This window comes from Trachurus trachurus (assembly GCF_905171665.1).
Source record: "Trachurus trachurus genome assembly, chromosome: 12".
In the NCBI taxonomy this organism is placed as follows: Eukaryota; Metazoa; Chordata; class Actinopteri; order Carangiformes; family Carangidae; genus Trachurus; species Trachurus trachurus.
The window spans coordinates 5,282,454-5,306,680 of NC_139908.1; the positions used below are offsets into that span (position 1 = coordinate 5,282,454).

A 24,227-nucleotide genomic window follows, 5' to 3' on the forward strand; every position below is an offset into this window, starting at 1 on the left:
TTTTGGATATAACTAGAAGACATGTTTAAATGTTTGACAGGCATCAAGATTAAACAAAAAAAAAAAAGATATAATTCTCACTTATGATGAAAAAAAACTTAAGGGAAAGGAATTGTTTTTGTTGAATCTTTTTATTTTACAAGGGAAATATTATATCCATAAATGTAAATGGTCATCCAAAAAACCAAATTTGTATGAGTTTAAAATAGAAATAAGCCTATTACATGCAGCTATTACAAAATATGAAAGACAGAAAAGCTATAAAAAAATATTATAAATTATTACAAACAACTATATGATTTAAAGGGACAACGAGGAGTTTTGGAAAAGCGAAGCGTTTTCACACTACATTTATGAGCCTCCGCGCACCGTAAAATTCTTTGACCGGCGCAAGACGGACTCATGTTTTCATTCATCAAGAATTAAAGTCAGAGGTTCGAAGACGATCACATACCGTCGTAGTTACGACCATAAACGGCGATTCGGCGGCGCTATTCTCATGACTCGCCACGAAACCGAAAGTAAAGAAACGCTGGTCGGCTCACCCAGCATTTCCACCACCACTAATAATAACAAAATAACGATAGAGACAAAACGATATATTTATCGAAAATTGGCCCATTAACAAGTGTGGGTAGCGGAGATTCATCCACATTAATATGAGACTTTTTTATTGTCGCAGAATTTTTCGTTCTGCCGATGGAGAAACTCCTCGTTGTCCCTTTAATTTATCAAAGTTCAGTTTGTTTTATTGTGAAATCCTGGACTTTCAGAATAAGAGTGGGGTGCAGAGTATAAACCCAGTAGAGCTCTGAGATCTACTGACTCAGGTCAGATAGTGGAGCTCAGAGTTCAGACCAGACATGGTGAAGCAGCATTTAGCTGTTATGCTGCTCACAAGTGGAACAAAATACCAGCAGAACTGAAATCAGCCCCAACTGTGAGCACTTTTAAATCCAGGTTAAAAACATTTCTCTTTTCACATGCTTATAGCTGAGAACTTAAAACTTTATCTATTTTCTTTTATTTTACTTTTATTTGCTCTTGCTTTTAACTCTGTTTTCAGTGTTTTGTTTGTTTTTATTCTGTCTTATGCTTCTTCTTTTTTTTTTTTTAATGTTTTGTCTTTATGTAAAGCACATTGAGTCGCCTTGGTATGAAATGCGCTATATAAATAAAGATGCCTTGCCTTGCCTTGCAGGACTGGGCTGCAGCCAGAGGGGGGCGATGCTGAGACGCGATGATGATGATGAGGAGAAGGAGGAGGAGGAGGAGGAGGAGCTCAGCCCACCCTCCACCCCTCTCCCTCCTCCCACTCGTGACAAAATCACATGACCGCTCCGCAGCGTGACGTGACATCAGCTGACAGCTCGGAGCAGTCGGATCTCCATCGACCTTCGTCTCCCTGAGTCTCCGAGGTTTCTGCTCCGGTTCCCCCGCCGTCCGCAGCCCGTGTCCCGCACCATGGCGAGCCAGTCCCAGGGCATCCAGCAGCTGCTGCAGGCCGAGAAGAGAGCGGCCGAGAAGGTGGCCGAGGCCCGCAAACGTGAGTAGCAGCGACGGCCTCCGAGCCCGCAGCAGCCCGCTAGCCTGTCAGCCCGTTTAGCCTGTTAGCAGCTGAGAGCCGTTGAGAGCCGTTAGCCTGTTAGCCCGTTAGCTTGTTAGCAGCTGAGAGCCGTTGAGATGAGAGCCGTTAACGGCGGTTATGTGGCCGTGCAGGGGAGGCAGGTAAACCCCGTAGGTCACCGGTCAGCGGAGGGGTTTCCTCCTCACCGAGACCCCGACACTGTCACCGCCGAGCCGGTCTAAACAAACCACAGACTCGGGTGTCATCCAGCTCCAGGTGAACCAGCTGCATGGGCCACCAGACTCCAGAGGATCGATATATCAATTATAGCCTATAATTATATATTATTATGATTATGATTATTATTATTATTATCATATTAGTGTGATCGGTTTGTCGTCTCTGTCTGTCTCTCTGTGATGTTAGTCATGCACTTGACGTCGCAGCTCCTGGAAGTCAGAGTCATGTGACCAAGTCATGGGAGAGAGAGTCACAGACAGACAGAGAGAGATAGAAAGAAAGAAAGAAAGAAAGAAAGAAAGGCAATTTTATTTGTATAGCCCCTTTTTACAGTTTGTCTCAAAGGGCTTTACATGGCATCATAACAACATCCTCTGCCCTTAGACCCTCAAAGAAAGAAGGAAAGGGAAAGAAAGAAAGAGAACAAGACAAAGAAAGTTAGAAAGAACGAGAGAGACCGAAAGAGAGAAAAGAGAAAGAAAGAAAGAGAGGAGAGACAGACAGAAATAAAAAAGAGAGACACAAAAAAGAGAGCTCTATCTTCTCTAAAATGCTTTGATACAATCACTTCACTGATTACACTCATCCATACACACACATACCTGGTCCAACTCTTTGATCACTGATCAGTTTAGTCACTGATCACAACAGATTGATTGATTGATTGATTGATTGATGATAACAATAGTGATGATGATGATGATGTTGATGATGAGTCTGTTTTCTCCGTCAGGTAAAAACCGTCGCCTGAAGCAGGCGAAGGAAGAAGCTCAGGCCGAGATCGAACAGTATCGACTGCAGAGAGAGAAGGAGTTCAAGACCAAGGAGGCGGCTGTACGAACCCTTCATCATCCTCATCATCATCACATACAATAATATTATTAATAATAATAATAATATTCATAAAATATAATAACACTTTTCTTTTCTGTAACTTTTCCTCATTTTTTTTTTGTGCGTATCGTTGAAGCTTGTTCACCCTTCTCTAACATAACATGTATTTAAATGTCCTCCCAGGCCCTTGGTTCCCACGGCAACAGCGCGGTGGAGGTGGACCGCGACACGGCCGAGAGGATGGGCCGCATCCAGGACAGTTACCGCGGCAACCGGGAGGCGGTGCTGGGCGAGCTGCTGCGACGCGTCTGCGACATCCAGCCAGAGTTTCACGCCAACTACCGCGTGGCCGGCTGAGCGAGCGGCGGAGCGGCGCGTCATCGGGGCGGAGTGAAAACCAGAGAGGGGGAGGAGAGGAGAGGAGAGGGGAGGGGGGGTTGGGGCAAAGAAAGCAGATGTGGATGTTTAGTTTTGTTAACTTTGATCAGTCCAAACTCTGTGTTTTTCATTTTCAACCCAAACGTCACCAGAGAATACCTAAAAAAACGTTTTATTTTGAAGGTGAGATGTTGGTTTCCTGCTCCGTGCGAAGACGACTCCGTGAATAAGTAAATGTTGTTACTGTGTTGATGTCAATGAAATATTTATATATATTGAATTATTCTTTTTGTTCTCGTTAAATCTTAACAATAAAATAAAAGCCTTTCTTCATGCGTCTGTCAAGGAGAGAGAAAAATCGGCCAATCAGGTGCGATTGCTCTTCTCTGAGGAGGAAGTAGAAAGACTTTTATTGTGAAACTTGACCATTTTTTGTTGCTTTTTGCTGTTTACAACGTGACATGTGACTTCCTGTTGATGTTTGTGACAATGACGATTAAAAAAAAAAACCCTATTAAACTGGCTGTTGATTGGCTGAAACTGAAATCAAAGGGTTACATTGATGAGGCGTTTGTGTTCCTGCCTGGAAAATGTTCCTCGGTTTCAATGACTCTGTTATAAATGTTGATTTTAGTAAGTAAAAACAAACAGTTAAATATAAAAATGAACTAATTAAGTTTGATGATTAGAGAACAAACAGGAAGCTGTTCTGCTTTTACTTTTAATCAAACTTGAATGCATATTGTTAACACTAATATAAGTGCTGATATGACATTAGAAAGGGGGGGGAATTGTGTAAATACAGATAATGATAATAATCAAAGTATTTTATGCAGTAGTGGAGTATTTCCTAGATGAAGTAACTTCACCAATTTTCTTTTCCCTCTTTATTGAAACTAGGTCTCAATGACTCTGGTTAAAATGGTATAAATGTTGATTTTAGTAAGTAAAAACAAACAGGAAGCTGTTCTGCTTTTACTTTGATAATCAAACTTTATTGCATATTGTTTACACAAATATGATATGACATTAGAAAGGGAAATAACATTAAAAAGAATAGTGTAAATATAGATGATGATAATAATCAAAGTATTTTATGCAGTAGTGGAGTACTTCTGATGACGTAGATGAAGTATCTTCTGTCACCAATGTTTTGCCCCTCTTTATTGAAACTGAGCAAAAAAATGCCAGCGTTTAGGTACATTATAACAGTAATGAATGGAACAGAAAAGCAATGAAAATAAATACTAATACAAGGAAGATAAATAAATAAATACAAACATGACTAATTAGAATCATAATACTATTACAATACATAAGTCAATTATAGTTTTCTGGGGTCCGATGAAGGGAAAGATCAAATAAATATTGATAAAGACATTGTGCATTTTTAGATTTTATACTTTTTAGTGAATCACGAAATATAAAGAGCTCTTTCAAGAAAGTAGGAAAAAAAAAACAATCACCAATAAATTTCTATCTATCTTTATTTATTTTTTAGCACCGTTTCTCACGTGACACCAACCATGTGACGCTCACCGACAAATGCGCTTACGTGGCTTCGAGGCGACCACGCCCCCAACATCCCAACTCGCGCTCTGATTGGTCCAAACCCCGGAAGTCCCTGTGGGCCGACGCATGTACGCGTGACGCAACGCTGAGGGAAGTAGCGGCGGACGGACGGGTGAAGAGGAGAAGAGTCTCCCTTCTTCTTCCACTTCTCCTCTCCTCCTTCTTGTTGTTCATCTTCTCCTTCTCTCCTCTCTCTCTCTGTCATCCTTCGCTCTTCTCTTGACAACTTTTATTTTGAAGAGTCGGACCCGGATCGGAGGACAAAGCCGCAGCAGAAGAGCCGGTAGGTGAAGCAGCTCGATGTGTGTGTGTGTCAGTGACCTCTGCTGCTACACACCACACACACATGCACACATACACACATGCATACACACACTGCACAAAACTCACAGAGAAAACGAGTTATAACTGTAATTTAGTCATAATAACCGGTTCGAGTCCCGGTCTGAGCCGTGGTTCCGGTCTGCTGAACCCCCCGCTGTGGTGGTGACCTGGTTCACGGCTCCACGGCTGCACCACCGGACCGAGTTGATGAGGTTTTACAGGTGAATCTGGTTCAAAGGGATTTTTTTTTAATTAAAAGAAACAACAGCACGCGCCAGTTTACAGTAGCCTATAGAGTAGTAGCTCGTGCGCCGCTGTCCGTCGTGTTGTAGTGTAACTTAGTGATGCAATGTTTTTAACCTTGTGAAGCACTTTGTGTCGCTTATAAATAACCAAGACCATCACTGTAGTGTAGTCAGTACCAGTCCTCATAATAATGACTAATGGGGCATAAGATAAGAAGCCTTTATTGTCACTGCATTAAAATACAATGAAATTGCAACTGCCCATCACAGTGGTGGTATACATACTTTTCATTTCGTTTCATTTCATTTTGATTTATTTCATTCATGGTATACATTCTCACATGGTTGCACATATTTACATAATGTAGGTACACATTTTCACCATGAATGAAAAGGAGCAGGATGAAGAAAACTTATAGTACCTGCCCCTCTCTGTTGTTACAATTACATTGGCTTACTTCAACACGAGTATTATTCTCTGTTTCAAAATATTACGAATTATATTATACTTAAAATCACACACATCATAAAAGCAGGAAAACAGAAAAGAGATACAAAAACAGACACACAAACAAACAAAAGCAAAAAAACACATGAGTTAAAAGAAGATACGGAGACGAATACAACATGGCAGGTTACGAGGCTCATATACTGTATATGACATCTTGCTGAGAGCTGGATATGAAGACCGAAAGAGAAAGTGGAGAATTATTATAATTATTTTTTAGTATTAAAATAAATTATTTTCCAACAAAGTAAAGATAGCTAGATGGACATTAGATATTTGGGGTAAACCAAAACTACGTACTTACTGTGAAATAAAACAGGTATTTGGCCCAGAAAATGATGTTTTATATAATTTGTCTAAAAAGAAAAGATCCCTGTGTGCTCAATTGAGAGCTGGTATTCTTGGTATTTATATTGAGACAGGCAGAGATATGTTGGCACAGCAGAAGACAATATAATTTGTGATTTATGTGACATCCAAGAGGTTCAGAATGAAATTCATTTTGTGTTTTACTGTCCTTTATATGACTCTATAATAAGACAAACATTGTTTCGTAAGGTAGATCCAAATAAGGAATTTGTGTGGTTAGACGATGCTGAGAAGCTATTTAACATCTTTTTCAGTTGAATATATTTGCATTTTCTTTATTTCTTGAAAAGGCCTGGGCAATGAGACGAAGAGTGATATATAGTTGAGTACTGAAAGTAATCTTAAATCGTTTATTTATGTGTCACATCTGTGTGGGAGGTAATAATAGTCATAATATGACTCTAGTCTCTTTTTCTTGTATTCGTCATTAAATGTGTCTTGTAATCCCATATGGGATGGGCCACAGTGGTGGCATAATTCATTCATATAATAATCATGTGGCTTGATATTTACATTATTCCTCCTCAGCTAAAAAGAAAAGATTATTTTTTTTAAATATAAAATCTATCAATATTTGTATTGAACAGAAGAACAGTCTCCTCTGTCCTCCCACTGTTGACACATGTGCAGCCAAGTTTTTCAGATGGTTGCACAAGGTGTCACTTCAGTGGAACAGTTTGAATCATCTGAAAGTTATTGAATTTCATCACATAAACCAAAGGGAGTGAGTGACAGAGAGATTTAAAAAAAAAAAGGTTAAAAAATGATGTCACTGCAGCTGTTGTCTTGAGAAAGGCTTGATAAAAGACCAAGACCTGTAAAACTTGGTCTCAAGACCGGACTATAGTCCCACAACTCTATCTAGTAGAGTCTAGTGTATGCATGTACACACGACTTTAAGTTGGACGGTTTCCCACACAGACTCTGGTTCTACGAGTTTCTGTCGTGGGAAGAGATCCAGAGAGAGAATGAATCTGTTTCCTGGACAGAGAAAGTTCCCAGAACAAAAGAGCACAGTGATGCTCGGATCAACACAACAGGCGACACTGGCTCTTATCACAACAATCAAAGTGATTGGGAATCCGATCAATAACAAAAAGTCATCACACGTCAACGTCCTGATCGTCAAATATGTGTCGTTACTGGTTTCATCTGTCCACAGGTGGCTGATCTGTAATTGAGAAGTTCATTTAATAAGTTACATAAACATGAAAGGTGTTCGACGTGACGCCTTCACTGTCTCGACTCACAGTGGGACAGATGAGCTTCATCAGGTTACATCTGAGCTCACTCACTCTAGTCTACATCTTCACATTTACGTTGATTTATAAATATAATATTAACAAATAGTAACTTTATTTATATAGAAAAGCACCTTTAAAAACACAAGTTTACAAAGTGCTTGACAAAAACAACATTTAGAGACGACGGAAGACAAGTTACATACAAACGTAGGAGATGGACCGGCCGAACATTACAGCAACAACACAAGACCCCAACAAGAAAATGAGACCAGGAGGACTCAAATTAAGATAGATAGATAGATAGATAGATAGATAGATAGATAGATAGATAGATAGATAGATAGATAGATAGATAGATAGATAGATAGATTATGAATAAAACTGACCTAAAAACCTACCAGGATGAATAGATAAAAATATTAAATACGCACGAGAGATAAGAAAACTGAAAAATAAGAAAAGTGCTAAGTGCGGAATTGAAACATAGGTTAAAATAATTGTTACAAAATAAAAAATATTGCACAGGAAACAAGAAACCAGGGCTGAGATGAGATAATGATAAGATGAAGAAAAGATGGGATAAAAGAGTTCAAATAGAAAGAAGGCGTAAAACTGTGAGGTAAAATGAGGCAACAGAGGAGGAGCAGTGACAGTGAGTTTAAGTAGAATAGGGAACTGAGCCATAGAAGGGAGTAACTTATGCAACAATAAAAAGATGATTATATATATATAAAAAAAGAGGATGACATCACCTAAAAGTCTGTAAAAGTGAGTTTTAAGAAGTGATGTAAAAGACGTCACTTATCTCTAATTGATTGTTTCCCTCAAACTAAAATTAACACGAGACTTTTATTATAATTCGATGATATGAATGAAATTGTATTATTGTGTCATGCCTGCATCCGTATGCCCAAAACAAACTGGGACCAGAGTACAAACAAACAAACAAAGACAAATAGGCCGACAGTTAAAACAACCAAATCCTCAGGAGCAACCAATCAGATCGTCTCTGGAGGAAAAATAGAAGAGAAAACAACACCAAGCGTCAGAGGAGCTGATCAAAGATTAATTAAACAAACTATCCTGTCTTCTTCTCCAGGCTTTGGAAATAAAATTAGAAGTTTTAAACACATTGAAATTAAACAACCAGTTAAGTTTTTACTCATCAGAGCTCCAAAATATTTCAGGGTTCCTCGTACTTTCTACAGTACGAAAGGAAATGGAGCGTTTCATATGTTCTGTTATCCTCACATCATAATAATTAGATGATAATTAGTTGATGATCGTTAAAACGCAGGACGCCTCTGAACCGGGACATTTCATGAGACTGTGTCGGCGTCAAAGGTCGGCGCCTGCACGGTGTCAATGATTGACAGACTGATCATCAATAATGTGACAAATACCTCTGCGTGTGTTTGTGTGTGTGTGTGTGTGTGTTTGTGTGTGTACACCTGTGCACAGCTTCTTCACCTGATCATTGATCTCCAGTAGAATCAGTGATCAATACAGTGGCGTTAGAAGCTGTGATTTACGGACTTTCACACAGGTCCCTCGACTCACCACCAGCTGCTTTCTGAACCGAGCCGACCACAATGTGTCACACGTTTTAACAAAACTGATCTCAGATTGAGGAATTGATCCATTATCAATAATCAATCACGTTGAGAGTCTTTAACTTAATGGGATAATTGATAATGAACCATATGTTTCAGATTTCAGATTTCAGATTTATTTATTTAAAAAAAAAAAGGGAACATGGAGGAATATGGGTTATTATAAGACTGTAGATTGATATTGTACTGCTGTTACTCCCTTTGGTCCAAATATCTATTCTCCGTGCGATTTCTCTTTATAGTATTTTTACTGCATTTTATTTACCTGTATTTCAATTCATATGGTCCTATGTCAGTGAATGTTTTGTTTTGTGGAAAAATGAAAAATGAAAAGTTCAAAAATAAAAAAATAAAAAATGGGAACAGTACATATTGATGGACATTGACATTATGTTAAATATGTTGGATTGCAGCCAAGTGGCTAATTTCCATCCCCAGTCCCATTGGCAGGTTGATGTTAGACATAAAAAACAATGACCATAAAAAGGTACAAGAGGCAGGACTAGGACAATAAAACACCTTGACATCTTACACGAAGCATTTATGTTCAGTTATAGATCAGAGTATTGATCTCTGCTACGTTCACACTCTCACGTTCGCCGTGTCGACGACCTTCGACACTGATAACACCTGCACAGGTGAGTTCAACGGGTTTCATCCTCGGCTTCCCATTGGCTGTCGGGAAGCCTCCTGTCGCCCGATTGGCCGTCTCAGAATCATGTCAGCGTCCGATTGGCTGAAGCTGTTATCTGTTTTAATTGGCTGTGAAAGACACTGACCTTTCTCTCTCTCTCTCTCTCTCTCTCTGTCACACAGTCTCTTCAGAGCTCGATCGTCCCTCTGCGTCTTCAGGTGAGTTTGTGACAGTTGAGCACGGCCGTCATGAGATCAGCCAATCAGAGCGCAGGACAGCGGCGACTGGCCAATGACAGTGTTTTATTTCTGTTAAAACTTTTTTTAACTGAGTTTATAGAGAGAGAAAGAGACGTCTGTGATCTAACTCAAAGTGAAGCCGAGGAACAGAAAACAGGGAATAAGTGTTGCCGACGGCGACGGCCGACCTTCCAGTTAATGGTAACGATGCTCTGATCTAATTGGCCGATGGCAGACGGGATTAATAAAGCGCTCTCATTGGCCCTTTATGCCCTCCCGTAGCCTCGGGGCCTGACAGCCAATCAGATTACAGCCGGACATCTGCTCAGTGATGTCAGACTGTTACTGCGGTTACGGTCCTGTTGTGATGTCATTAGTGCTTTTTTTTTTTTAAACTGGGGACGCACAGACACGTTAATTATATACTGTCAGTGTAGAAATCTGTTTTGAACCAGTGAAACGCTGAGTCATGTTAAAGGGATAGTTCACCCAAAATTGAAATTTCACTCATTATCTACTCACCCTCGTGTCGACTAAGGGCTGGGAGAAGTTTCAGAGTCCTCCGTGGCTTCTCTGAGTTACAGGGGGTCTCGGCGTAGCAGTGCATGTCCATATGACGGTTGCAAATGGATACCAACTGTCTTCGTAACAAAAAGACACACCAAAAAACATCTAAATACCTCCATGCTGCTCGTATGTAATGTCCGTCTTGTATTGAAGCCCCGAAATGCGAAATTGTTCCCGAAAAAAATTAAATAAGTCTATATTTCAAGCTTGTTTTGTAGTGGAAGCTCCAGGAAGAGGAGCTTCCACTACAAAACAAGCTTGAAATATAGACTTATTTAATTTTTTTCGGGACAGTTGGTATCCATTTGCAACCGTCATATGGACATGCACTGCTACGCCGAGACCCCCTGTAACTCAGAGAAGCCACGGAGGACTCTGAAACTTCTCCCAGCCCTTAGTCCACATGAGGGGGAGGAGATAATGAGTGAAATTTCAATTTTGGGTGAACTATCCCTTTAAACTGACGGAGAGTTGGAGCAGGTGTAGGTTCAGGTGAAGTGTGACTGTGCGTGTGAACTGTTTGTGAGTACCGTCGCTCCGTCCAACATCAACATTTGTTGGACGGAGACGTAGAAATGTCATAAAAATATCTTTAAACTGGTTTGTTCAGTTCACGACCTGTTCATTGTTCATTGTGTTACCTGATAGTTAAAGTGACATAACACCTGGACTCAGACCTGGACTCAGACCTGACCCCCAGTGTTGGACACGTTGATTTTAAAAAGCCATTAGTTGTAGTTGCTTGTTACTTTCCCATAAAAAAGTGAGTTACAACATGATAAAAATAACTAATTACCAGGAAAAGTAAAAAGTTAAAATAAAATGCTCAAATATGTTAAATTACTTGGACCCTCCCTCCTCAAAGGAGTTTTTAAATTCAACTTTGTGTAATGAAACTCAACATTGAATGTGCTAAATCGGTTGTCAAACTCAATCATACAAGGGGCCAAGATGTAAAACATAAGTTTGTTGTACAGTAAGCCGACCAGTACTGACATTTATTGAACAGACTGATATAAAATAAAACTGACATTGTTTTTGAATCAGATATATGAATGTTCTCAATGAAATAAAATACAGGAAAGGAAATAAAAATAACGGTGGCTTCAAGCCAAATGAGAATAGATCAGATATGGAAACTGTGTTGTGATTTCAGGGAAGGATGTAAAAAAACAACAACACATCTACTTATACATACCTAGTTTTCTCTCCCATGCCATCTTGTCCATAACGAACAGGAACTTGGCACTTGTCAATCTATTGTTTGGTCATAAGAACCGTCAACGGTGGCTGTTGTTGTTGCAGTATATTGTGGGATTTTTTACTGTGAGCGCTACATCAGTATAGGCTACTATATCAATAATGGCCGGGCTGGTTCTGTCCCCTGGGTCTTGAGTCTGACATGTGTGTGTTTAAACCAGGGGTTCTCAACTAGTCTCACTCTGGGCTCCACATTTTCCCATGGTCATTCAGTCGCGACCCACTTTTATAGAATTCAAACCAAGATTTTTTTTTTTTTAAGCCTTTAAAAACTAATTTTGCTCTTTATTGAGCAAAGTGCATTTCAGAGCACATGAATGAAACTGAGGAGGACCATGACAACTGCATGTACGGAGGTGAATTAAAAAAAAAAATCAAACTGCACAAAATGGAGACCAACAAAATGATATATTTGACTTCTAATGCATCTCTGCATTCAGAGCATATTCACAAGTGAATAAATATCAAATTGCACAAAATAAAGACCCACAAAACAAGGTATTTTCACTGCATTCAGGCCACATTGATAAGAAACTGATATCTTTGCATTCAGAGCAAATAATAACGCCCGTTTTATTGCAGATTCACTTAAACCCTGATCTCCGACAGGTGTTAAAGAAGACATATTATGGAAGTATCACTTTTTTTAAGGCTCTTTTTTGGGTGTTTGTTTTGCCTTCCGGCCCCCAAAATGTGAGAATTCATAAAAAAATCTGTAATTTTCAGGCTCCTTAGGTTGAAATCCATGTGGTTTTACGAGCTGTTCCCTCGGTTCTCTGGCAATGATGTCACTAGTTTTCGAATTTGCATAATACCACCCCTACCTGTGGTTTCATTTGCATTTAAAGGGACAGGCACTGAAACCACGGCTCAAAAAAGCATGAAGAGAGTAGAAAGGCCAGTACTCTCATAGTACTTTTTTCATATGCACATTATCTACTTCACTGTGTTTTATGATCTGAATTTTGTTACTATTTTTCTTTGTCTTAAAGTGTGCTTTGTCTTGGCCTTTATTTTTCATATATTTCATTTCGCACTTTATTTACTTAACTGTGCGATATATGAATTGTATTTTGTCAATTTGTATACATTTGGGTATATTTTATTTGCATTTCCTGGTTCTTTGTACACTGCGGGAAGACCATTGTTGTCGAAACGTTTGTACCTCGCCACCCGCTTCATTAAAACACCAAAAGGACATTTTGCTGGCCTTTCTACTCTTTTCCTGTTTTGAGAGGATGAAACGAGCTGTGATGTTTGATCTTTTTTACTGAGGCTTGTCACAGACTTCTGGGAACTGTTTTAATTTGTGGAAGAAGGTGTCTCTTTAACAGGTGTGGTCTTGTTTTCGTTGCAGGGGCCATGAACCACATGGAACACATGAACCACATGAACCACAGCATGGACCACATGGACCACGCCCATCATCACAACACCATGGCGCCGCCCATGACGACCGGGCATGACCACGGAGGAGGAGGAGGAACGGGAGGAGGACATGGTGGTGGTGGTGGCGGCCATGAAGGACATATGGGGATGGTGAGTGGGCGGAGCCTATCACATGTATCTACTACATGTAGCGGTGCGGAGCTAACAGGCTAACGAGCTAACAGGCTAACGAGCTAACATGGTAACGTGTCGTTGCAGGCGATGACCTTCTACTTCGGCTGCGAGAACGTGGAGCTGCTGTTCACCGGGCTGCTCATCAACTCCCCCGGAGGTCAGAGGTCAACCCACACAACCACACCACCGAGATTCAGTCACATGGTTCATTCACACCATTATAGTGTTTACATTTTTACACTTCTCATTCAGGTGCATCTCAATAAATTAGAATATCATGGAAAAGTTTATTTATGTCAGTAATTCAAATCAAAAAGTTAAAGGGATACTTCACCCAAAATCGATAATTCACCAATCATCTCCTCACTGTCATGCCAAGGAAGGGTTTGGAGAACTTTCAGAGTCATCAAAACGCTTTAGGAGTTCCAGTGGGGGTCCGGCTGGAAACGGATTTTCATATAATGGCGGCGGATAGAGTTCACTTTTGAATCGTCCAAAACACACACTATGAAACATCCAGATACCTCCATACTGCTCGTCTGTACTATCTGCCGCCCCTGGAACTACAAAAGCGTTTTGATGACTCTGAAAGTTCTCCAAACCCTTCCTTGGCATGACGGTGAGTAGAAAATTGCTGAATTATCGATTTTGGGTGAAGTATCCCTTTAAACTAATACATTATATAGATCCATTACACACAGAACGAAACATTTAATGCCTTTATTTATTTAATTTATTTTAATCGTAATGATAATCGCTTACATTTAATGAAGACCTTAAATTCAGTATCTCAAAAAAATGTAATATTACAAAAGACCAATTTTAAAAAAGCATTTTTATTATGGAAATGTTGTCTATATGCTCTCAATGTTTGGCTTGAACTACTGGAAATAGACTATTTTGTGTGATATTTGACTGACTGACTTCTCCCCCTCCTCCCGTTGTCCAATCAGAGATGGCGGGGGCGTGCATCGGCGTCTTCCTGCTGGCCATCCTGTACGAGGGGCTGAAGATCGGCCGTGAGTATCTGCTGCGCCGCAGTCAGGTCAACGTCCGCTACAACTCGATGCCGCTGCCCGGAGCCGACGGGACGGTTCTCATGGAAACGCACAAGACGGTTGGGTAGGTACCACACACTGGACAATATATAATATATGGAGTAAAGGGCAGAATTAGCGTTCTGGGTCGATATAAGGCAGAGTAAAAGAAAAAGAGCGATTCGATTCGATTCAATTCAATTGAATTCAATTCAATGCAATTAACTTTATTTGTCCCCGAGGGGAAATTTAAAAGAGTGTTGTTTTGTTGTGGTAGTTTTTGGTTTATTGTGAGTGGGTTATTTCCCTTTTTTTCCCCGTTTGTTTTGTTTGTGTCTTGTTTTTGTTTTGTTTTCAGTGTCTGTAAGGTAAATGTTTGGATATTATTTTATCCTCTGTGAGAGAACATGAGATGTGGGGGTTTGAGTTCTATACATACGCCGTAAGCTGTTGATCAAAACATGAAAAAAAAACAAAAAAAAACAGCCTTCCACATCACAACCAGAAAAGATCAGTGTACAAGTGTTTCACAACTGACTGTAGATTAAAAAAAAGTCTGCTCAATGAAGTGAAAAGTTTATATTTATAACGCATAAAAGACATCAACAACAAACCAGTTGAACAATTGCTTGTTTAAAACTTGAAAAACAATTGAATTAAGTTTGTAACACGTCATGTATGGACTCACTAAAATCTTTAAAGAGTCACAGGAAACCTAAACCTTCAGTCAGGCGATCGTCAGTAACATCATTTGTTCATGTCAGTTCAGTGATTGACATTCAGAAGGAGCCTCCTGTTGGGAAAAGGTCCCGTCTCTCAGGACCCTCTGTCAGGTAACTGCACCAGCTCTGGTCCTGGTTCTGGTCCTGGTTCTGGTTCTCACTGGGGTTCTGGTTCAGGTCCTGTTCTCCTGCTCTGCTTTGGATACTGTGGTCCGACTGATACTGATCACTGATATTTATGCTAATGAAGAAGCTTTATTTTTGCAGGATAAACTGGGCGGAGTTTAGTTTCTGTGCGACGCTGATGATGAAACTTTAAATTTTAAAGCATTCAGACACCTGTATAAGAACATATTTTGTCATATTTTAATTCAATTCAACTTGTTGCAAAACTCGTCATTGTTTGTTTCTTTGTCGTCTTTTGTTGTTTATTAAAATGAAAAATTAACGTCATCAGTGTCGCACAGACCTGAAGAGTTCCCGTCTGTTTCTGGTGTTGTGGTGTCACGTCCGAAAGTGATGGTGATGGCAAACAAAAAGGCTAACACTAACAGTGCTACAGCTCTGAATTAAAGGGGACATATTATGGAAATACCACTTTTTGAAGGCTCTTTAACATATGTTTGTTTTGCCTTCCAGCCTCCAAAATGTGAGAATTGACAAAAAAAAATCTGCAATTTTCAGGCTCCTGAGGTTAAAGTCCATGTGGTTTTAGGAGCTGTTCGTTCAGTTGAATGACAATGATGTCACCAGTAGAGGGGGCGGGGCAAGCAGTGGCTCATTTGCATTTAAAGGGACAGGCACAGAAACCAGCCGTTCTGAACAGGGCTGTTTTGAACGGATGAAAACAGCTGTGATGTTTGATCCTTGGGGGATTTCGACCAAAACATGTCACAGACACGTCTTTAAGACACCTGGGAACTATTTAAATTTGTGGAAAAGGGGCAAAATATGTCTCCTTTAACTTTCTGCAAGACGATTAAATGTTGTTATAAAAACTAACGCTTGTGTTGTGTTGTGTTTTTCTTTTTAGGCAGCGGATGCTAAGCCCCGCCCACTTCGTACAGACCCTGCTCCACATCATCCAGGTGGTCGTCAGCTACTTCCTGATGCTCGTCTTCATGACCTACAACGGTTACCTGTGCATCGCCGTGGCAGCCGGCGCCGGCATGGGCTACTTCCTGTTCAGCTGGAGGAAGGCGGTGGTCGTCGACATAACGGAGCACTGCCATTAGCTCCGTGTGCTAATCGGCTTCACAACATGAGGTTTAATTTTTCGGGCTGATCACAATCTATAAACGCGAACAATCACTTTTATTCTACGTTAGCTAGCGTGCTAGCCAACATGCTAATGGAACAAACCACCATGACGTTAGCGGCTAATCGAGTTAGACACTAAATTCAAAACGTTACCATGCTAGCACCTCGTGATAGGTTAGTGTGCACACTAACTAACAAACAAATTTGGTGATTTTTGTTTTGCAGAAAACATTAATCACTTCCTGTCCTGTCTTTTTTCAGTGGTGGGGAAATTGGCCAATCAGAGCCGAGATCACTTCAGACGATTCTGATTGGCCAAATTACCATGTTTTAACTTTTCATTTCCATTTCTGTGCCATGTCAACTGGAAAAATGTTAGTGTCAATAGTTTATATGCACTTCTTTTTTTAGTTAGCAATGCTAGCAGCTCATTAGAGGAGCCACCAATCATCACAGTATTTAAACCGCTGTTTTTTTTTAGTATGATTTATAGAGAATCGTGTTTAACCGATATTTTTGTTTAGACTTTGATTTAACTAAAACTGAAAAAAAAAGTAGGGAAAAAGTTTATATTTTTTGTTGTAGTTAAACTTTTCTTTGTAATTAAAACATAATTTACATGAATCCATGAGCAAGCTAAATGTGAAACTGACATTAACACTCAAACATCAGAACTTCATTAAGGTCCTTTGATTCTAATTTAATCCGATTAAACCAAACCTCGATTTTGTTTTATTTTACAACACTGAAACATTTACACTTTGTTCTGTTTGCTCACAGAGGCCAGTCATACTTTTGTATTCAAACATCAGCTGTTGTTGTTTGTCTTTTGTTTCTTCGGCCAATTGAATTTAGACGTTTTCATTCTCAGTGTGAAACGTTACTTTCATCGTCTGCAGCTTTTCTCTTTGAAACAAAAAAATCAGAGATAATGAACTTTGTACCAAACGCCTCCCGGCGCCTTAACCCCCACACCGTTTGCCTTAACGCGGCCGACGAGTGGCGACGTCCTGATGAAGCCTGAACTACTGACTGGAGCTGCTGTTCACATCGATGTGTCTGTGGGTCTGTGACCTTTGACCTGTCTGTGACCTTTAACCTGTCTGAGGCAGGTGGAGAACCGACGTCAGGATGCGACATTAGGAACCTTTGTGCTCTCGTGGATTCTCATTGTGATGTATTGTGATTTTGTTTTTTGTTTTTTTAATGGATTCACACTGAGAGGTGGGCGGAGTTTACTGTAAGGACCAATGAGATTGCAGGGACAGATCGATTACTGAATATCAGCTCGTCCACAGACGTGTCCACGTCGTCCCGGCCGAGGAGCCTCAGCTGATCCTCTCAGTGCGACTCCTCCTGTAGAGAAAAAAGAGAAAAGAATGATTATGATTCAAATGTGATGAAGGAAACTTTTAGCAGAAAATCTATGTTATGAAAATGTAACTGTCACAAATGCTGGAATTATAAAATAAAGTTTATGAAGATGGTGATCAGCTCGTCTGTCTGTAGGTCCGTCTAGGTACTTTGACAACTGAGTTTGTCATCACAGTTTAAGAAAAAACAAATTCGCACATCTACTTCCTTGGCAGGTGCGTCGGAGGATGACAATTAAGTCCAAATTAAACAAAGAAGAGTTCCCGCACACAACGCCAACTTGCAGAATTTATTGCGACGTTTCGGTACTAGACCTTTTTCAAGCAAAATGATTTTGCTTTGTTTCATCACAGTTTAAAACATTTTTATTCATATTATTTAACTGTATTTTGGATCATTTTGAGGTTCAGGTGCAGACTGAAGGCCTCACCTACATCTCTCACTATGAGTCAATTATTCATCATTGTAATTTAGGGTTAAGATCTCTGCCCATATTAGGATTTTATTTAAAGCAAAAAAAGTCCACCATTATTTTTAACCCATTTTATTTTGTTGTTAATCAGTTGTAGTGAATAACACGTTTATTCTGACAGCAGCACTAATGTCTATATTATTAATTTATCATACCACCACCACATCCCACAACATGCCTCTTATAATATTTCATCTGTTTTATCACTGTCATCACTCAAATAAATTTTGGAATGATATGCAAGACTTTGTAAATGGAAAAATGTATATTACTATACAATTTACTGTGTTTGATGTAATGCTGTATTTTGTTTTCGGTGGGATGGAGAGCAACACTGACTACATAATACAACTCCTAATTATTCTTGGAAAGTTTCATATTCACAAATCAAAATGGTCTGGATCGAAACCCTGCTTTCTTCGTTTCATTGTTGAACTCCAGCAATATGGCACCGTACTTGGACTGTTTAACAACAACAAAGCTGAGAAGACTCTCAACCTGTTAAAAACTATGCATTTAGCATGCATTTGACTCTTGAAAGGACTGACAATGAACTGCAATATCCCCCTGGTCTGTTCAGTTGTTGAATTTTAGCACAAAAAGTTCACCATGATTTTTGACCCATTTTTATTTTGTTGTTAATCAGTTGTGGTGAATAACACGTTTATTCTGACAGCACTAATGCCTATATTGTTAATTTATCATACAACCACCACATCCCACAACAACATGCCTCTTCCTCCACGCGGTGGGGGGCGGTGTTGAGTCGCACCTGCGGCCGCCGGAAGTCAAGAAGAAGAGCGACAACTTCCGGGTAGCAGGTGACAAGTGGATGTTTTTGGTTTGGGTCAAATCAACAGGGACGACTCGACTCCTCCATAAACCGTCTCCCCCGGGTCTCCGGTCCATGTCCTCCCCTCATACCCGCTAGCCGCTTCTCAGTCTCGGTCCTCCCGCTGCTCGTCCCCTCGCCGCCGCGCCCATGGCCTCCAGGCGGCCGGACAGCTTCGACGGGCTCGGCTACCGCGGCCGCGACGACCCGCTCTACGGAGCCAACTACCCGGTCCGGAGCGCCGGAGCTCCCGCGGAGCTGCAGCACCACCACTGGGTCACGACCCCGCCGGACATCCCCGGCAGCCGCAACCTGCACCCCGGAGGAGAGCGGACGCCGCAGTACGACGAGCTGCTGGGAGAGCACGGCGGAGCTCCGGGAGCCGCAGCCGGCTGGGAGGCTCCGCAGCCCGGCATCCCGCCCGTCGGTAGGTCGGCTAGCATTCAGCGAGCTAACGGCTACATGGTTAACTAACTGCTACTGGGGGGGTTAGCAAACAGGCTAGCATGACAACAAAATAAATAGATGACATATATTTAGTTTGGTTTTTTGTTATAGTTTTTATTTTCTTTGGGTGTGTGTATAATGTAAAATAATAATAAGATAATAAAATAGAATAAAAACATGACAACCAGTGACACTCAATGGAAGTATGTTGTGCTAATTAGCCTACATGCTAACGAGTAATAGAAAACAAATGGGATGAACCCTGTGACCTAACTGACAGTTAGCCTGCTAGAAACACAGGAGGCTAATGATGATAATTAGCTGACTAACTAATTAGTTTTATATATTATTATTTAATAATTTTATCTATTTATATCTCAATTAATAGTAGGTACTCATTTAGATAGATAGATAGATAGATAGATAGATAGATAGATAGATAGATAGATAGATAGATAGATAGATAGGGGACAACGGATGGAAATTAGCCTTTGGCTACACTCCGGCTTGCTTACATTTTATTCCTAGTGAAGAAATGTTCATTAGCATGCACTGTCCCTCCCAAATAAACTAATAATAATAATAATAGATAGATAGATAGATAGATAGATAGATAGATAGATAGATAGATAGATAGATAGATTCAGTCCGTCAGCTGATCCATACATTCTGATAGAAATACTAAAAAGAAGAGAAAAGAGTATTGCAAGAAAAATATATAGCAGCAGTACAAAAATACTTAAAAATAATAGATATAAAAGAGTGGCAGTGTTTAATTTAAATAAGTAACACTTAAAATGACACAGTTCAACCAAGTGTTAATTTATTGATGAGAATCTGGTGATAATTGATTGATAACAGTTAATGAGGGGAATTATAATGTTTGTCATTTAATATTTATTTTGTTTTGTGTTGTTTGTTTTTCAGAGCAGCTGAATCGGTTCGCGGGCTTTGGAATCGGACTCGTCAGGTTGGTAAAGACGTCTTTATTGTGATTAAAATAAGTGAGCGTCACATCAGAGACTTTTCAGAATAAAAGCAGCTGATTAACGTGTGTGTGTGTGTGTGTGTGTGTGTGTGTGTATAGTCTGTTCACAGAGAACGTCCTGGCTCATCCCTGCATCGTTTTCCGCAGACAATGTCAGGTGGGTTCTCCATCATCATCATCAGCATCGCCATCATCATCATCATGACATCATCCTGTTCCCTGTAACCATGGTTATGTTTCACGTGTGCTGCAGGTGAACTACCACGCCCGCTGTTACCACCTGACGCCGTTCAGCGCCGTCGCCGTCATGTGCTCCATCACGAAGGCTCAGGTGAGGACGAACGACATCCGATATTTAATGACAATAACTTGCGATCAAAGTGTCGTTTAATAATAATAATAATAATAATAATAATAATAATAATCGATGAACGTGATCAGTTATTAGTGATGTGATTGGTTGTCAATAAAGGGGCCGAAGGCGCTGTGGAAGGGGATGGGCAGCACCTTCATCGTCCACGGCATCACACTCGGAGCTGAGGGCATCATCAGCGAGTTCACCCCGTTGCCACGGTAACCACACACACACACGGCAGCCATTGTGTACTGTCGGATATTATGGTGTGTTACTACAGTGATGTAACTGTGTGTGTGTGTTCAGGGAGCTTCCTCACAGGTGGAGCTGGAAACAACTGGCAGGACATTTACTGCTTAAAGGGTCAGTTCACTTCTTTTTCCTCTGTTTCTCTTCCTCCTCCTTTTCCTCTTTTTCTTCTTCCGTTTCTAGTCTTCTTTTTCTGTTTCTATTCTTCTTCTTCCTTCTCCTGTTCTTATTCTTCTGTTTCTGTTCGTCTCCTTCTTCTTCAATGACTTGTATAATCACTTTCTCTCAAATTTAAATTCTAATTTTCAAATTCAAATGGCTTTATTGGCATGACATACATTGTACATATTGCCAAAGCAATCTCTCTCTCTGTCTCTCTCTGTCTCTCGCCTGCAGGTTGACGGCGGTGGTGGCGTTACCGTTTTACTGTTCCAGCCTCATTGAGACGGTCCAGGTCAGTTATTGATAATTGATTATGAACCAGTCGCTTGTTGATTTAGGAACTGATCGGTGTAACTATTGATTATACAGGGTTCTTACGGATCCTTAAAAAGTCTTAAAAGGCATTGAATTCATTAATCTAAAAACAAGGCCTTAATTGGCATTAAAATGTCTTAAATCAAAATTTCAAAGGTCTTAAAAATGTTAACACTTGATAAGTGGGATTTTATGGTTGTAATTAGTCTCAAATCTCAAAATAATTGGTAACATTTCGACATAGAGAAGTTAGTGGCGGCCGTCAACGCTAAATTTCTCACCGCCTCCAGCTCCCGCCTCCAGCTTTTTTTTCCGGACTTTTTATGCATTTATTTTGAAAGGACAGCTGGAAGGAGACACAATCGAATGTTCATGTAGCAGTCACTTTATCTTGGAAGTGGGTAAAATTGTCCCTAACCCTATGTAATTGATGTGGTGTTTTTTTTTTCTGCATTTGTGTTTATTATGAAGTCGGTCTTAAATTTCATTTCAAGTGGCTTTAAAAAAGTCTTAAAAAGTCTTAAATTTAACTTGGCTTAAGCTGTAGGAACCCTGTTATAAATATTGATGATAACGGGTGATGTGGCGGTGTGTTTTTTGTCCTCAGAGTGAGATCGTGCGTGACGAGGCGTCCTCTGGTCTCCTGGACTGTGTGCGCGAGGGCGTCGCCCGGGTGTTGGGCGTCGGCGCTCCTCACAGCCGCCGCCTGCTCCCTCTCAGCTGCCTGCTGCTTCCCGCCGCGCTGCACGCCGTCCTGCGCTACGCCATCGCCGCCTCGGTGCAGCGCGTGGTGCTGTGGCTGCACCAGCGGACCAGCGGCAGCAGCAAGCAGCGGGCCGAGCCGTCCAACCCGCTGGACGCCTACTTCCCCGAGCTGGCGGCGGCGTGGGCGGGGACTCTGGTGGCCGACGTGCTGGTGTTTCCCCTGGAGACGGCGCTGCACCGCCTCGCTCTGCAGGGCACGCGCACCATCATCGACGCCACCGACGGCGTGGTGGCCGTCGCCGCGGGGAACGGCGGCGTCGGCAGCCCGCTGGTGCTGCCCGTCAACACGCAGTACGACGGCTTCTCCGACTGCCTCCACGCCATCCGCCGCAAGGAGGGAGCGCTCGGCTACTACCGGGGCTTCGGCGCTCTGGCGGCGCAGTACGCTCTGCACGGCGCGCTGCTCGCCGCCGCCCGGACTCTGCTGCGGCTGCTGCTGCTGGACGGGAAGCACAGCTAGAGGCTAGAGGCTAGAGGCGTCGCCATGGAGACACGGCATCAGCTCCCACAGACAGGTCGGGGACGATCCATGTGACTGTGACATCATTTCACCATAGTAACCACAGGGGAGACGGTAACGCTTTACTTGAATAGGTATTCATAAGATTGACATAACAGCTGTCATGAACATCAATGAATAGACCGAATCGCCTTGTTGTTTACATTCTACTTCCGGGTAGAAAACCAGCACGTAATTTGAATGAGATCAATAGTAACGAACAAGAGTTTAGCTATATATCATATTTTTCACGCCCTATCACCGTTTAGACAAATCTGAAATGATTGAAGAAACATTACTATTTCTGTGTGTGTGTTTTGTGTTGCTATGTGTTGTATTTATTCAGTTTGGGGGAATCACAGTGTCTAGAAAGCATCAGTGGCTCAGCTGACAGCTAACGGTAGCTAAGCTAACGGCGGTAGCCCCGTTGTGGGACACGACATGAAAACTACTCCAGTTAGCTCAGTCATGTTGTAACTCAGATATCCGCTGGAGAAAATATTTTTTCATGGACCGTTTATTGAGTCACTGAGTTTATTAAAGTTAAACAGGTAGCTAACCGTTAGCCCGGCTAATTTCTGATAACCATGACTAATTACAAAAATGTGCACATGTAAATAATGTTTGTCCAATCATTGGTTTTATAGACTTTACAAACATCAGATTAGTCTAAACGACGATATAGTGACATGAAAAAGTAGATATATATAGCAAAACTCTCGTCTGTCACTATTGTTCGAATGCTGGTTTTCTACCCGGAAGTAGTTGTAAACAACAAGGAGATTCATCCTATACTTATGACAGCTGTCGTTAAGTGTCATTCGGTAAGTTATGTCACTTTGGAGCAAAGTTGACATTGTTTGAGATGTTTTTGTTCTGAAAACTTGACATAAAGACAATTAAAACTGTCATAACAGACCTAATTGCCAAACTTTAAACATTATGTCAAGTTCTCATAACAAGGACATCTCAAATAATGTCAACTTTGCATCAAAAGTGACATAACTTACCGAATGACACTTAACGACAGCTGTCATAAGTATTCATTGATGTTTATGACAGTGTTATGTCAGTCTTATGAATACCTATTCAAGTAAAGTGTTACCAAGGAGACATTTTTCATTCATCTTCAAAACCGTCTCTACTTTTTTTTTTTTTTTTTTTTTTTCTCCCCCCGTTGCTTGGCGACCACTTCACCTCCTCCTTTCCAAGAAACCGCCACCGTGGGAACGCTGTGTCACTTTCTGTTCCCGGCATGAGAGCATGACGTCATGAACCTGTGCTTGTGTTTATATCCTGACAGCTGATTGGCCGCCTGCAGACAGGTGAATCTCCAGCTGCTGTGAAACAACGTCTTTGTATAAATGTGTAAAAAAAAAAATTAAATTAAAATGTATTGAAATATAGATTTAGATTCAATCACTATTTAAATCAATAGTCACAAGTCAAAAATAAATAAACCACTTAAACATGACGTCAGTTTTTCAAAATAAATGTCTGGGGGACAAAAACCCATCGAATTAAACTTCACCATTGAATCAAAGTGTTTTTGTTGCTTCGTTGTCGTTTCCTGTTGAAACTGTAGAAAAATAA

General features: G+C 40.9%; 3 protein-coding genes across 3 annotated transcripts; all 3 read left to right on the forward strand.

Moving 5' to 3' along the window:
- Positions 1-1,358: 1,358 nt before the first annotated feature.
- Positions 1,359-3,570, forward strand: atp6v1g1 (ATPase H+ transporting V1 subunit G1). Its single transcript, XM_083983956.1, has 3 exons — positions 1,359-1,546; positions 2,541-2,641; positions 2,825-3,570. The coding sequence occupies exons 1-3, from the start codon at positions 1,465-1,467 to the stop codon at positions 2,996-2,998; spliced, it is 357 nt and encodes a 118-aa protein (XP_083840082.1). The 5' UTR covers positions 1,359-1,464; the 3' UTR covers positions 2,999-3,570.
- Positions 3,571-4,663: 1,093 nt separating this feature from the next.
- slc31a1 (solute carrier family 31 member 1) lies at positions 4,664-17,666 on the forward strand. Its single transcript, XM_083983845.1, has 6 exons — positions 4,664-4,874; positions 9,711-9,746; positions 12,952-13,133; positions 13,242-13,314; positions 14,111-14,279; positions 15,950-17,666. The coding sequence occupies exons 3-6, from the start codon at positions 12,957-12,959 to the stop codon at positions 16,149-16,151; spliced, it is 621 nt and encodes a 206-aa protein (XP_083839971.1). The 5' UTR covers positions 4,664-4,874; positions 9,711-9,746; positions 12,952-12,956; the 3' UTR covers positions 16,152-17,666.
- Positions 17,667-18,848: 1,182 nt separating this feature from the next.
- slc25a46 (solute carrier family 25 member 46) lies at positions 18,849-24,227 on the forward strand. Its single transcript, XM_083983308.1, has 8 exons — positions 18,849-19,281; positions 20,229-20,271; positions 20,389-20,446; positions 20,543-20,620; positions 20,762-20,862; positions 20,951-21,007; positions 21,290-21,347; positions 21,978-24,227. Exons 1-8 carry the CDS (start codon positions 19,005-19,007, stop codon positions 22,593-22,595), a joined length of 1,290 nt encoding a protein of 429 aa, XP_083839434.1. The 5' UTR covers positions 18,849-19,004; the 3' UTR covers positions 22,596-24,227.